The sequence below is a fragment of the Phaethon aethereus genome, assembly GCF_964289735.1.
Source record: "Phaethon aethereus genome assembly, chromosome: 4".
NCBI lineage: Eukaryota > Metazoa > Chordata > Aves > Phaethontiformes > Phaethontidae > Phaethon > Phaethon aethereus.
This window is the reverse complement of record NC_138578.1, coordinates 79,148,619-79,163,733: the sequence shown is the minus strand read 5'-3', so window position 1 is coordinate 79,163,733 and position 15,115 is coordinate 79,148,619. Positions and strand designations below refer to the sequence as shown.

Sequence of the window (15,115 nt, the reverse complement as noted above, 5' to 3'; positions counted from 1 at the left end):
CTCCCGAGAGAGAACGTCTGACCCTTGTACCAGTGTCTTCAGTAGCTGAGCTGCTCCAGGCAGTAGCTACTTGCTTTTTGTTACACCTCTGCTATGACTCAGGACGTTCACCAACCCCTACTTTTTCTTTATTCAATAAAGTGACATTCTTCACCCCTCTGAGTGCCTCACTCCAGTAGTTTTAGCATTATACTTTAGCCTGGGTATTTTTCTGCTGTGTTTGCTCTGCTGCTCAGGCTGCAGAACCTTGCCTCTCCCAGGTGGGTGACTGAGCACTCAGAAAAAGCCGCTGTAGAAACCATCCTTGAAGTGTTTCATGTCCCCAGAAGAGCAGGCTTTGAGTGCAGTGCCTCTCCCATGTAAACCAGCGTGAGACCCCACCAGAACCGTGCCGAGGGAAGCGATGGCTGATGTCTGAGCGGTCACCAGTCCTCACGTGACCCTGCTAGAGAAAGGCTGTGGTCCCGGGGGCTCAGCTCCTGCTTTTACTCACTGTTGCGATGCTGCAGAGACATTTAGGAGCAGTCCTGCCTTTTCAGGGTAGTCCTTCAGTGAGGTACTCCATGGCCCTCCTGTGGGGAGCTGGTGCTGTTTGATGCTGTTTGAAGTCCAGACTTACCACTTGGGAGTGGCAAAAATAATCATTCCTATTTATCATCTTTTTTTATGACTCTGTGGTCCAGCAATACTCTATAGCTAGACTCATAGCATCGAGGCATAGACATCACAAGTGCAAAATACACAAGAAACAGCTCCTTTACATCCACTGTTTGGCTGGTGTTGGTCACCTGGAGCCCCTTTGAACTCCCTGGGCACTTGGTGCTCTTGGTGTTACAGAGAAATGTTTCAGCAAGTCTCGCTCACCTCCTGGGGTCTGCCACATAGGTTATTCCCTTCCAGAATTAATAAGGAAGCTCACAGATAATTCAGAGAAGGCCACTGGAGCAATGATCTTAGATTTAAGAGCAGCCACAACATCCATGCATGTATTTCTCCTGCCTGTTCCTCTCTGCTGCTGAACCCATCCTATAGTGTTAAACACAAGTCTGAAACTGGAAAGCTCTGAATCTCTCGGTATTTCAGGAGTGAGTGAGTTGAACTCTGAGCAACAGCCCAGACTGTGGAGAGCACAAGCTGCTGGACCATCTGCTGCCTTTGTAAAGAAGCAACCTCTGCTCTTTGATCACATCCCTCTTGCCAACTACCATACGCAGATTGACACACGTGGAATTATTAAAACTAGTCAGATTTGTCATGTAAGCTGCAAGATGAGAGCTACAGTGGCTTGATAAGAAAGAAATACTGTCCCACCTTATGTTATAGATTACCAGGATGTACACAAAGACAAGTTCATGTTATCATACTGACTTTTTTCCCCAGCATGAAGATTGAATTTGTTTTAGGAAATGCTCATTAAAAAAATAATTACCCAGGAAGGAATTAGCTCCATTAGTTATAACAAATTGCCCCTAAAATATCAAGGTTCCTCGTTTGTAAAACTGTGCAAGATGAAGAAATGCATCTTTGCTGTATGCCCCCAGCTGAAATATTCCAGCTCCTCCTTTCCCTGTTTTCCTACCCGTTATTTTTCCATTAGGATGTGTCCTGCACTTTCTGTACCACCACCTCCAGTAACTGATTTTGCATCCTGATTACTTGGGTTTGCCCTTCAGGGCACCGTTGGGCACTGGCAATGTAATGCTATATTCTAGGTCTGGAGCAGTCTTGGAAAATGTGGCTATGGAAACCATGTCTTCTCCAATGTCCACCTGAGACCTGTGCCTGCAAATGAGCAGCTTCTTCAGGGCCCGTTGGAAGTCCCGGTTCAGAAAAGCATAGAGCATTGGGTTGATGGTGGAGTTGCAATACCCTAACCAAGTGATGATCTTGAAGGTGTCAACCAAGACCGTGCTGGTGGAGTCGGTGCCTCTGGCAGCGAGCCAAACGTTCAGGACAAAGTACGGCAGCCAGCACAGCACGAAGACTGAAATGATAATGCTAATGGTTCGCGTGGCCTTGTTCTCCAGCTGCAGGTGGTTCGGCCGCTTGCTGTTGGGGTGGTAGTGAATCTCCAGGGCCTGAGACATGATACGAGTGGCCTTGAGCCGTGAAGCTCGGTAGATGAAGAAATACATGCTGCACATGACCATGAAGGGGACAAAAAATGCCAGAGCAGAAGCCACGATGGCAAAAATCCAGTTGGTGACAAAGATGCATTCTCTGCCTGCATCGAAGTCCACCCCAGGGATCTCGTTCCAGCCTTGCATGACGGGAAGGAAGGAAATGAGGGAGGAGTACACCCAGACCATGCAGGTCATCACGATGCATCTGCAAAAAGGAAGAGGTGGGAAGGGGAAAGAGGGTCTGCGTTATTTTGAGTGGAGAACATCCAGTACAATTCAATCCCCATGGTGACCCGTGTGGGATACCACTTCTCAGCAGTCCCACTGGGCTTGCTGGGAAAGTGGTATCCCCAGTGGCCAAGCAGGGAAAAAGCTGGGGTACAGTAAGTCCATACGTGAATCTCTCTAATGACTGGGTAATTGGGTCTGTGGTTTACAGAATCGGGGTCAGAGTAAGGGATGCTCAGAGCTGGCTGAAAAAAGAGGAGGAAAGGTTTTACAGAGGATTTTTCTTAATATCTAAAACAACAACATGTAGATTTTTCTGTTGGTTTTGACTGTAATATCTGGCCGTTATCCTCTGAGGAGCAACAGAGGTGGAGCTGATGGACGCTGGATCCCCAGTACCGCTGCAGCGCTTGCTCTGCGACACGGCACGCTGCGCAGCCCCTTCCTCGCTTTGGCAACGGCCCGCGCTCCACAAATCGTACGCAACAAGCCTTGCAGTGGGAAAAACATCCCCAAAAGAGCCTGAACCCACCTGGTAAAGCACCCCGCAGCTACAGCATCCTCTGCCCACCCTCAGGCAACTTTCCCCACCCTGCAGTCCTCATTTCAACGTTTCACAGGAAACCTTGACAGGAGCTAAGAAACTCGTCCTGTTTTCTCTGCATTTCCCCCATGAATTTCACTTCAGAAAACATCGTGAGTTTAAGAGGGGGAGGACTACTTCTACATGCATTCTCCTGGGGGTCATTTTCCCTAGTCCTCAGGGAAATTCCTGTGAAATGCCTGCAAAGGGCAGAAGTTGTAGGTACAAGTCAGCCCACGTCACTCATTTCTACCCCATTTTGCAACCCACCCTTAGCTCAAAAAGTGATTTCCCAGGAGCATCATCAAGCCAGCTCAGCTGCATTTTCCTTTTCTCGTGCACCACACTAAAAATTTTCTGGGAAGTTGTAAATGGTGCGAAGACCCTTTTGCCACATCGCTCTGCTTTTGGGCACCAGCCGCCAACAGCTCATTTGGTCCTGACTCAATATAGTCCATGGCCAAGTGAAAATTTGGAGGAACCCAAAGTGAGGAGCAATTCCACTCACCTGCCACGGGACATCCTTCTTGAATAGTGGTACGGGGTTACCACAGAGCAGTACCTGTCCAGGCTAATGAAGCACAACGTGACAATGGATGCGGTGCAGAACATGACGTCAAAGGAGATCCAGACTTTGCAGAACAGCTTCCCAAACAACCACATCCCTGTCACCTCGTAAATGATACTGCGAGAGGAAACAGGTAGAAATCAGAGGTAGAAGGACTGATTTCATGCCTTTCTTCAAGACTCCACTGAGGTAACGCCGTATTTTAACACACAGGTGCTAAAGATGGGCGTGCAGCTCAGTTAGCCAGCAGGGATTCATCCTCAGTGTGCAATCCAAGGCAATAACCCACAGGTGGGGTATGGCTGAAGAAGACCGTGCTTCTTGCCTGCACTCTGTTATAAGCGGGTGCCTTGAGAGAGGTACTTTGCCCCCCCAAAGCTCTCCAAATTTACATCTGCACAGCTTTGTTTATCACAGCTTTTTTCCAGTGCTCCATGCAGCCCAGGCTTTTATGATTTCTCCCCCATCCCTGGGGCATGGAAGATGCTCCCTCCTCTCAGGAACACACTTTTCATCTGGTCTCATGCTTCAAAACTAGAGGATTTCAGCTCTTGGTTAAAAAAAAAAAATCCTAGAAGGAAGTCTATGCAGCTTGTACATCATGGAGCTTGCAAATGCCTCAGCAAGGTAAACACACCAGCAAAAAGCAGACATTATGCCAAAATTGTTCCTAACAAAGTCAAGAGGAGCCTGCAAGAAGTGAGCAGCAGAGGAAGGAACATATGGCAGCTGTAGGAAGGATGATGCACGTTTCTACAGCATTCAATTAGACGCCATTTGCTTCCCCTTTCTTTCACCAGCTTTCTGCAACTCCTGCGGTGCTGCTGAAATAACCATTGTGTGTGAATTTGATGTGAAAGGATGAGTAACTACCTAGTCCTGCAAAGCTTTAATTATCCTGTAACTTCACGGCTTGCTGGTCAAATCCAGTGAAAGTAGGGCTGCCATGCTGCAGGGCACTCAGGTGGGCTCCGCCATCCAGCAAGGGCAGAAAGAGTCAACTTGATGTCAGAGGAGTTAGGAACCGACGCCTGCTCTGCATCTAATTGGCAACAATTCATCAAAATTACTTGTAAAGGCTCTTTTAGAGCACAACGAATGTAAGTGGGTACAGTGCTGGGTGAAGGATTGCAGCATTTTGTTATGCAGGATGCTAAACAAAAATTCAAGCCAACATTAAGCTACAGCAGAAACTGCCCCAGAACATGGAGGCGTCCACAAGGGAAGCATGGAGGGTCCCACTGTGCACACATGGAAGGTTTTATGGCTCTTTTTCAGATGGCAAAATGAGGCATAAAAGTTGGAGCACAGGTCCAGTAATGGACTTGTGTGCCTTGGTGTCACTCCTCAGAAGCCCTGCGACTACCCAGAGACCATAGAATCATAGAACAGTTTGAGTTGGAAGGGACCTTCAAAGGCCATCTAGTCTAACCCCCTTGCAGTGAGCAGGGACATCTTCAACTAGAGCAGGTTGCTCAGAGCCCCGTCCAGCCTGACCTGGGATGTTTCCAGGGATGGGGCATCTACCACCTCTCTGGGCAACCTGGGCCAGGGTTTCACCACCCTCACTGTGAAAAATTTCTTCCTTATGTCCAGTCTAAATCCACCCTCTTTTAGTTTAAAACCATCACCCCTTGTCCTGTCACAACAGGCCCTGCTAAAGACCCTGTCCCCATCTTTCCTATAAGCCCCCTTTAAGCCCTGGCAGCTGCAATAAGGTCTCCCCGGAGCCTTCTCTGCTCCAGGCTGAGCCCCCCCAGCTCTCCCAGCCTGTCCTCCCAGCAGAGCTGTTCCAGCCCTCGGAGCGTTGCTGGGGCCTCCTCTGGCCCCGCTCCAACAGGTCCATGTCTGTCCTGTGCCGAGGGCTCCAGAGCTGGATGCAGCACTGCAGGGGGGTCTCCCCAGAGCGGGGCAGAGGGGCAGAACCCCCTCCCTGGCCCTGCTGGCCACGCGGCTTTGGGGGCAGCCCAGGGCACGGTTGGCTTCTGGGCTGCGAGTGCACATGGCTGACTCACAGTGCTGCAAAGCCTGTGGTGTGAGCACCGTGGCCTTCCAGAAGTAGACCATGTTGCTGCCATGAACGTCCCTGCACACGGTTCCCAGCTGAGCAGGTACCTACCTCTCACCAGCACGCAGCCGGTGGGATGTACCTGACCTAGCAGGTGTTCTCACAGCACAGGGTAGTGGATACCTGTTCCCTATTCCTCCATGTAAAAGGTCTCTGCAGCTTGGAAAAGATGCTGCTTAAAAAAGGAATAATAAAAGCCCAATGGAACACACAGCATGAGCAGAAGTGACTGTGTTTCACTTGCGCTCGCAAAAGAAAAGAGTATCTGGAAATATTCAGCCTGGCAATGACTGGGCTGGCTGGAGTACCCAGACGACAAGCTAAGCACAGCTGAACCGCTCCTGCAAACAAGCCAAACCAGGAACAAAATAGAAGTCTTACTCTTATGAAATTAAGGCACCAGGTGACAACCTTATTTTTCCTTTCTATCACAAAATCTCTTTTTCTTTAGCCAAATTGGCTCCTGAGGTCATTTCCTTCTCTTTGTGTGCCAACATGCCCACCGAGGAGCAAACTGCAAGTCAAAAGAGCAATATAGATACGAAGCTCAGGCAGTGGGAAAGACGTGGACCAACAGCCACCCCATCATCAGGGACGAACAATGCCTGGTGGAGCTGGCAGGGTCCCTTTCTCACCACATGGCTCACCAAACAGCCGGCAAGACTTCACACTAGGTGACACCAGGGCATTGAGGAGGGGCACAAAGCATCAATCGTGCTCTGCTCTTTCCTCCTCTTTGTAATTTATTTTTTGGGTTGGGTTTGGGTTTTTTTGTTAAATAAGACATCACTCTCCTATTTTCTCTCTGGCTGCAGAGCAAAGCCATTTGTTTTCATGGAAATCCTTCCCCCTTGTAATGCCCTCCACCATCCTTTGAATAGGACAAGGGATAATGGTTTTAAACTGAAAGAGGGCAGATTCAGACTAGATGTAAGGAAGAAATTTTTCACACTGAGGGTGTTGAAACCCTGGCCCAGGTTGCCCAGAGAGGTGGCAGATGCCCCATCCCTGGAAACATCCCAGGTCAGGCTGGACGGGGCTCTGAGCAACCTGCTCTAGTTGAAGATGCCCCTGCTCACTGCAGGGGGGTTGGACTAGATGGCCTCTGAAGGATCCTTCCAACCCAAACTATTCTATGATCCTATGATCTTTCCCCTCCTCTCATATACTTCACAGCTGTGGTCCCCTCCTCATTGCTGTTCTGCCCTTCTCCTTTCTTGCTGGGCGTGAGAAACCACAGACAGATTTCCCAATGAAACATTTTTCAGCTGCTGCTTCTCATTCTTTCCATGCTTTCCTGGAGCCTAGAAGTAGGAACGGACCTTTGTATTCCTAACTGAGCAAAACCTAGTGCCAAATTCCCTCTTTCTCCTTGCCAAGGAAGAGGTCTTACTCCAGTTGTGAGAGATACTATCAGTCTTACAGGGGAAAATTACAGCTACCGAGACACTTACCTGCCTTTGCTCTTTGCTACCACTCCATCCCAACACCGAGATCACAAATACCATCTCAGTAGGTGGGAGGCAGAAGTAACGAGGATTCCGGGTAACTGGAAATGCCCAAACTCCATTTAGAAGAAAAAGAAGAAATCAATGACAGATATTCCCCAGCATGAGCTGAACACGGAGACACCAGAAGAGTCATCAGGTGGACAACAGGCAAATTCAGAGAGGAAGCAGTGATAGCAATTATCAACTGGAACTGACTCCCAAGCAGGAGTTGTTCAGCTTTTGTCGTCTTTGAGCAAAGGGGGTGCTGGTGTTCCAGAGTAAGGTGGGGGTAATGGAGAAGGTGATCTCCTGGAGGGATGGTTGGAGTGGGTGGAAGAGCAGGTGATGCTGTGCAGTCCCAGGGAGGAGCCCTTGAGACACCTGGGCTGGACTGGGATGAAAACCCCTCATTTCTGGGCTTAACAAGAACATGGAAAGGAGAAGAAAAATAGCCCAGGGAAATGCCAGGTAGCAGAAAGGTTGTTGCTTTAGCTAATCTTTGGTGTCTGAAACAGTTTTTCTCTTTCTAGGAGGCTGAAAGAGCCACATTTTATTGCAGTGACCTCACTCATGCAGTGGGAAACATCAGAGCTTCTCCTCGTTAAAGAATAGCGTGTGCCACTGTTGACAGGAGCACACGGATCATCTCTGCATCCTCTCCGGGCAGGGCGAACCAGGCCGTCTTGCAGGCAAGCCCAGCTCAGGCCCTGCAGACTCCACCGTTGCCAGTGGTGGCCCAGCTCCAGCCCAGTTTAGGCTGGTAGCTGGAAAGGGGGAAGGAAGTGGATAGCCAGACTGCTGCAGCTGCGTCAGCCAGGTCCTCACCCACACGCCCGCTCGGAGCTGCTGGCCATCCTCAGGGAAGAAGATCAGCCAACCTGGGGACACGTCCCACCCCTGGCTGGCCAAGAGCCACTTCCACGATCCCATCTTTCTCCAACATAGCACAAACCCCCACTACCAGCAATACACATCTCCTGGTTAAGTCACTACCCTCATTCCCACCGACTTTAAGAGGGTAGGAGAGGTTAGATCGTTGTCAACTAAGCTGCAATCCAAGGGCATCGACTGCTTTTTTTTTTGTCACCTGACACTATAAACTTATCACTCAGCTTGTAATTGCTTCTTGGGAAAATATCTTTTGGAGCCAGATTCAGAAGCATAGGCAGCCCTGTGAGAACCGAAGCACGGAATGTGAAGAGACTTCAGCTGCTTCATATTGCTCCAAGGACACTAAATGGGGTGGCAGCCCCCCGCTTTGCACAAACCTATAGCCATTTTACAGCACAAGACAACCGGAACCTACAAGTAAACTGGTTTCTGGATTTGTTTCACTATGTTTTAGCCAGGTAGTGAAGCTCCTGTACATATAAACCTCAAGCGGGGAGAACTGCCCTCTGAAGTGCCTCTTCCTCCATTAAATATAGAGGGAGCCTAAATGACCCTACTTGTACTAAAATAAAATCCTTACATTTACACAGAGAGGGGGGAGATGGCCTGTGTCCCCATGCCAACACTGCCAGTTATCGATGAGCGATGCAGGCAGGTAATAGGGGCAAAACAATTCCCCCAAGTGCCGCAAATCCCGTTTGATGTCCCACTGCAGACTCCAGTTCTTCCAGTCTGTTTATGCAGGCAAAAGATTTATTTTTCAAGGTTGCCAGCCTTCCCCACAAACTCCACCAGTACATTGTCTGAAGCAGAAGGAACAATCAAAATTCTGTGTTTCACCAAGAATATAAAGAATAAAATCTCTGCAATAGCCCTTCAAGTTCAGTAATATGAAAACATCCATTTTCTTACACTAGTAAGGAACATTTTTGCTTCTCCCTCCCACTACCAGAAAATAAAAGATAAGGTTAAAGAAGAGTAAAATGGAAAGCACAGAATTTAACTCCACTGATTTCAATAGTCACTCCTGAGTCAGAAAAAAGAGGGGGAAAAACACTCCACGGTTTGTTCCATGTTTGAAACGCAAGCAGGATGAACGCAGTCATGGCACTTAAAGCTGACACACCAGTGGCAGTCCTCACCTCACATTCCCCAAACACCCAGAGCGTGCAAAATCGTCAAGCAACCGTGCTGGCCCCGTGTGCCACCCAGAGCTAGTCCTGGAAGAGAGAACTCCTTGCGCTGGAGCCACCAGAAAAGCTGGGTATCTAGCTCAGACCAGCAGCCAGGGTCCCTATGTAGCCAACAGGAAAAAACCACCCTCGGGAGGTCTCTCTGTTCGTTATAAGGGGACCAATTATAAAGGGCAGGGAAACTGAGGCACAGAAGCACATATAATTGCCGACCCCCCGGTAAGCTCTTCGGAGGCCCAGCCCTAAGCGCTGCTCAGAGCGTGGCTGCTGAGCTGGAGAAATGACGTCACGCACGCACGCCACCATCTGATCTTACCTTACAAGCACTTCTTACCTAAAGGGCATGACCAGACAAGCTACAAGGAAGTCTGCCGTGGCCAAAGACATGATAAACATATAGGTGACGGTGCGCAGCCTCTTTTCTACCACCGGGCAGATGAAGACTACTGTATTTCCCAGGAGCGTGATCAAGTCGATGAGTGTTAGTATCAGTCCAATGGCCACCTCCTGGAGGCCGATCCCTGCCAAGTTGCCACCTCCTTTCACAAAGGAGGAGGCAGCAGAGGAGAAATTAGAGAACCAAGATTCATTTTTGTCCATCAGCATGTTCCTACTGTTAAAATCTGACAGAGAGGAAAGAGGAAAAAAAAAAAACCACAGACTTTAATGCACATGACTTGCAGGTCTGTCAAAAGAAGTACAGAAATAATGCTTATGCTTCATTTACTTCAAGAGAAATCCACACACCCTGCTGTGCCTCTGCCATCACTGTCCCGTGGTTATCAGTCTGTTAGAAGTGTCTGAAATCCTGAGGGTGAGGATAAATATGCAGCATTGGCTGAAGTCCTCCATGGCAATTAAAAGCCCTCCTGTGAACGAAAATGCATCGTCAGGTGAAGTGTGATAAAAAAAAAAAAAAAAGAAAAGCACTGGGAGCAGGGAGAGGACACGCAAGCAACCGAAATCCAAAATTAAAGTAGCTCTGCTAGATCCCATGGAAGAGCATGCCCCAAATATGGGGGCTGGAACTAGATGATGATCTTTCAAGTCCCTTCCAACCCAAGCCATTCTCAGATTCTACATTCTCATCATCTTTGCCACCCGCAGCCCGGGTGAGGCTTCTTGCCCAGCCTGGCTGCTTTCATAAGCCCGCTCTTCAGTACATGCTCTGCCCTGGGTTGTCCCGGTACGTTTTTAGGCTCTGAAGTCAAGAGCTTTTTACTACCATGGTGTGCAGCTCCATCCTGCAGTCTGAATGGCCATGCAGAGCTTCCAGCAACTGCACAGGGGCTTAACGCAAGTAAGCAAGTAATTGAGGCATCTCAGGTGCAGCAGTGACCTCAGACTCACGTCCCCTTCTGCGCCCAGCTGCGAGAAGACGCTCCCAGCTCCATAATGGGGGACTTACAAGTCAAGGAAATACACGTGCTTGTGTCGGCAGCTGCATTCCTAGACACTGACCAAGTGGTGTCACAGGTACCTGGGAAGGTGGGAATGATGTGCTGCAAAAATTCCAGCAGTTCAAAATTCACTTGGTGGCTAATGGGAACACAACAACAAAACTTGTGGGGGAAAAGAAAATTATAGAAATATTTCCAGACATCGAATAGTTATATTTGAATACCACCACTTCCCTTGTGACTGGGTTCTGCTTCCACAGTACCCTCAGGTCAATCCCACATCCCCAGGGCATCACTACTAAGCACAGCATGAGGATGGGTCAGGTTAAATGTCCATGTAGTCTGATGTGCCTTACCTCACAGTGGCCAAGCTTTGCCTTAGGAGGATTATAAGAACAAGGCAGCATGTAGCAAAATTTCCCCAATATCTATTTTTCCTTCCAGCAGCCTACAACCCAAAATTACCTCTAAAGATGGTTTCAAGGACTTCTAAGTCATGTTGTCCTGCTTCCCTTTTGGCTCATGCAAACTTTTAGCATCCATGACCTCCTAGAGCAACAACTTCCACAGCTCAGCTACGTACTGTGCAAAGAAACAGCTCTTTTTTTTGTTTTGAGCCTACCACCAGCTAGTTTCTCTTGATGTCCTCTGGTCCTTGTATTGCAAAAGGCATCACGTGAGCAATGCCCATCGACTCTCTCAGTGTCACTGGTGGGGTCTTTAATCTCTGTCACACCCCCCAGCCCCCTCGTCATCTCTTGGTCAGGCTGAGGAGCCTTCGCCAACTTGCTCATGCCTCTTACAGAAGCAATTGCTGTCCCCTGGCCATCCCTCCTGCTCTTCTGAGCCTCTGAGATGGACCAAGACTGCAGTCTCCAAGAGGTACATACATTATATAAGGCCATAATAATGTTCTCTCTTTTGTCCTGCTTCCCTTTCATAACAATCCTTAGCGTGGTTTGCTGCTTTTGACTGGCACTTCGCACCGAGCTGACCTTTCCACAGAACTGCCTATCGCCATCCAAAGATCTCGTTCCTGAGCAGTAACGGTCAGCTCAGAGCCCGCTGCTTTAGATAGGAAAATAGGATGAAATGAGGAAATTAGGTTCTCTCCATCTTTGCCAAAGTCCATCACTTCAGAGTTGAATTTATTCTTCCACTCGAATGCTCACTGAGCCTCATAAAATCTTTTCTTCAATTCTTTAAGTGAGGCCTTGTCCTTCATGCCCTGATTAAACTTTGTTTCACCTGCAAATATCACCACTTCATTATGCTCGTTTTTTCCAGTTTGTTAGGAATATACCGAACCCCACACATCCCAGCCCCTCTCCTTGTCAAGAGCAATGCTGATGTCTCTTCCACACGGTAACTCACCATCCACTTCTCCCCTGCATTTCACCTTTTAGACAATTATTTAGTCATGCAAGGAACCTCCTTCTTAAGTCAGGACTGTTAAGTTTCCTTAAAAGCTCCCGCCATGAGGGACCACATTGAAAACCTTTCAGAAATCCAAGCAGACTACACCAACAAGGTGTTTCTCATCCACAAACTTACTGACTTCTTCCAAGCACTCCCATAGGATCGTGAGGGCGGGATGCCTTTTACAAAAGCGATACTGACTTTTTCCTTGGATGTAATCATGTATTGCATGTACCCACTCATCCTTCAAAATTCTCATCTCCCTCCCCTGACTTCTATTTACTCGCTGGATCTAGTGGTTTCCTTTCTTTCAAGTTAAAAAAAATAAAAATAAAAATCAAGAAAAAGCTAAAACTGTCTAGAAAACGTTAAGAAGGAAATTTCTTCCTCTGCCCCTCCTCATCGGAGTTGGGACTTGCTGAGACCTGAAGCTGTCCTGCTCTTCCAGCGTTGAGAACAAGCAGGTTTGTTGGACATCAGGTTCTGTGGCAGGCCCCTGAGCAGGCACTGCTAAAGGTCTACAGTGTGTCTTAAGTACATCAGTCTTAATGAAAATGTTCCTTGGGCAACATTTCACATCCTGCTAACAGCCCATAAAAATAAAATAAAAAATCCTGTCTGCAGCTCGCACATTATTGACAGGAAAGAGGACAATCTGTGCCATTCTTTCTAACAACTCCACTGAGGATGTCATCAGACTGGATGAGCTCCTGAGGAACAGTTTGATCTCAATGCAACCACACTTCCTGGCAGAAAAATTGTTCTCCTCCCTTCGCGGTTCGCACAGACGGCGCAGTGACGGCTGGCTGGCTAAACCACGTGGTGACAACGCATGGCCGCACAGCCGGCCAGGTTACAGAACCCGCCACCTCCATTACATGGTCCATGTCCACCTTCCAGCTCATCTGGTCACCTGCTGCCTCCCACACCTGCTGGGAGATGCTGCTGTCCTCACACCTCCGGGACATCTGTGGGTCTAGAAGGAGTCCGCTGATTGCCACCTTGAGCTGACCCCTAACCAGTTTAAGCACATGAACGTTCTCCTAGAAGAGTGTGCAGCCTTAAGACAGGCTCGCCAAAACATGAATAGCAAAAATCAGGTTCAATGAAAAATCAATGGTTTGAAAAATCAATGTCAAATTTTAAGGTTTAAAGGTTTCAAAAATCAGGTCTTAAGGTTTAAAAAATCAATGCCAAACTTTTGGTCTGTGGCTTTGAGTAATCATAGATGAGAATACTGGATTCATTGTCTGGGTTTTTAGATGTATCACTGGAACAAGAAGGTTTAGAATTCACATCTTCCTTTTGCAAACAATGACTGTGCTCACACGGTTGTTAAATATGTATCAGTGTTAGTACAACTCTAATTAAAGCAGATCATTACTTACACAACGTTGCTCTGGTACTAATCTGCGAACACACGCTACACTCAAACTTTAAGTAGGACACAGCTATTAGAGTTCACCTCTGCAAGCTCTCTGCTATTCAAGTACCACCTTAGCCGCCAGCCTGGGGTAAAAGGTCTTCTCAAACAAAAAACTAACAGCAGGTTGCTTAATGCAAGACACATCTAGGAGTATGACACAGCAATGCACAAATACAGGAGGCAAATGTGCCCACACTCACAAAACATTAGGGAAATGCTCTCTTGGTCATACTGGTTTTTGGTTGACACAAGGACAGGCTGAGGGGCTGGAAATGAGACTCTCCTCATTTGACCTCCATAATTTCTCCAACAACAAAAAGAAGGGATGATGGATGCCTGAAACATCAATGTTTGAACCCTGAACTCTAATTCAGGGTGCAGGCAACAGGGTCCTGCTGCTCCTGGCTCCTTTTCAAGGATCCCCAGGCAGAGAGGCCCTGGAAGGTCATCTGCAATCTGTGTCACAGCCAAGCACCCAAGCTTGATGTCTCTCATCTTTTTTACCTCTGCCTGGGCAGCCAGCAACGTATCTCTTGCTAAGAAGTGCTACTCCTGAACCATCTGGAGAGTTGTTAATACAGGAAAACAGGGGATGATACAATCTTAACATCTCTATGGAAATCTGTGGGGCAAAGTGGGATGGGGCAAAGTGGGATGTGCCATCCTTCCCAGGGATGTACTTTCACAACATAAATATTGGAGCTTTTAAATTCCCCTATAAGCTCATGTGGTTATGCTGCTGTTATAGCACAGTCTCTTTCTTTAACACCAGTCTTTCAGCCTTTCCTGTCAGGAGCCCTCTTAAATCAATGGGATAAATGCCCAGTTGTACCATGATGTGGGATCATCCTAGGTTTCCTGGGGATCCCAGATGCCTTAGGGGTTGCGTTGTTCTTATTTGGACACTACAGTTCTGCTCCCCTTCAAAAACTGATGGGCTAGATTCTGTTTTCAGTTTCCCTGGTAGAAGCAGCTCCATCATTTCAGAAGTTTTCCTTCAATGTAGTGAAAGTTTGACCTAATTTATTCAGCAGACAAATCCCGAGTAGAAGGTTAATTTCATCACTAAATGGCATCTTTTGATGGCAGAGGAGGAAAAAAAGCTCTGCAATCTCAAGGCTGACTGCACTTTAACATCTTAGAGGAAATATGAAAACTGGAAATATGGGAAAAAAACCCCTGCCACACTGCTCCTCTGATGAACCAAGTACGAAGCAGCTTACGGCAGCATGCAGCTGTACCTGCCCCAGGACCTCAGGACACATTTCCCTCTGAGAGACAAGACTGCAGCAGCTCAGTAATTTGTTGAACGGTGCATCGCTCTGCAAGGCTGGAGTGCGGTGACAAAGGAGGAGGAACATCCCTGGGGATGCTTCCACCTGTAAAACATGCATTCAAGGAGGCCACGCAGCAAGAGAGCCTTTGCACTCACTTTCCTTTTCTCTCGCTCTTCCTCCAGCCAGCTTTCCCATTTGAAGGGCAGCATTTCTCAGGGCACGAACGGTTTCTTTCCACCCCCAAATCAGCGCAGAACAACTCCTGCAGCCCCTCCGACAGCGAACCAGCCCCAGGTCTGGAAACCCAGCGGAGGCAAACGCGCGATCCTTATCTTCAGGACTGACCACTGAAGGCAGACAGCCTGCTCGCAGCAGGAGCCGGGTGCCCGGTGCTTTCCCCAGCAGCGGGGTACGAGGGTCTGACGCCAGCTCGCAGGGCTCCCAGTGGA

The 15,115-nt window shown here is 48.2% G+C and overlaps 1 protein-coding gene across 1 annotated transcript; it reads right to left on the bottom strand.

Moving 5' to 3' along the window:
* Nucleotides 1-1,652: 1,652 nt before the first annotated feature.
* Nucleotides 1,653-10,291, bottom strand: LOC309404667 (histamine H2 receptor-like; the record flags this gene model as incomplete). The annotated part of the gene is made up of 3 exons (XM_081999183.1): nt 9,479-10,291; nt 3,443-3,619; nt 1,653-2,328 (listed from the first exon to the last, which is right to left on the bottom strand). Exons 1-3 carry the CDS (start codon nt 9,748-9,750, stop codon nt 1,653-1,655), a joined length of 1,125 nt encoding a protein of 374 aa, XP_081855309.1. The 5' UTR covers nt 9,751-10,291.
* Nucleotides 10,292-15,115: the final 4,824 nt, after the last annotated feature.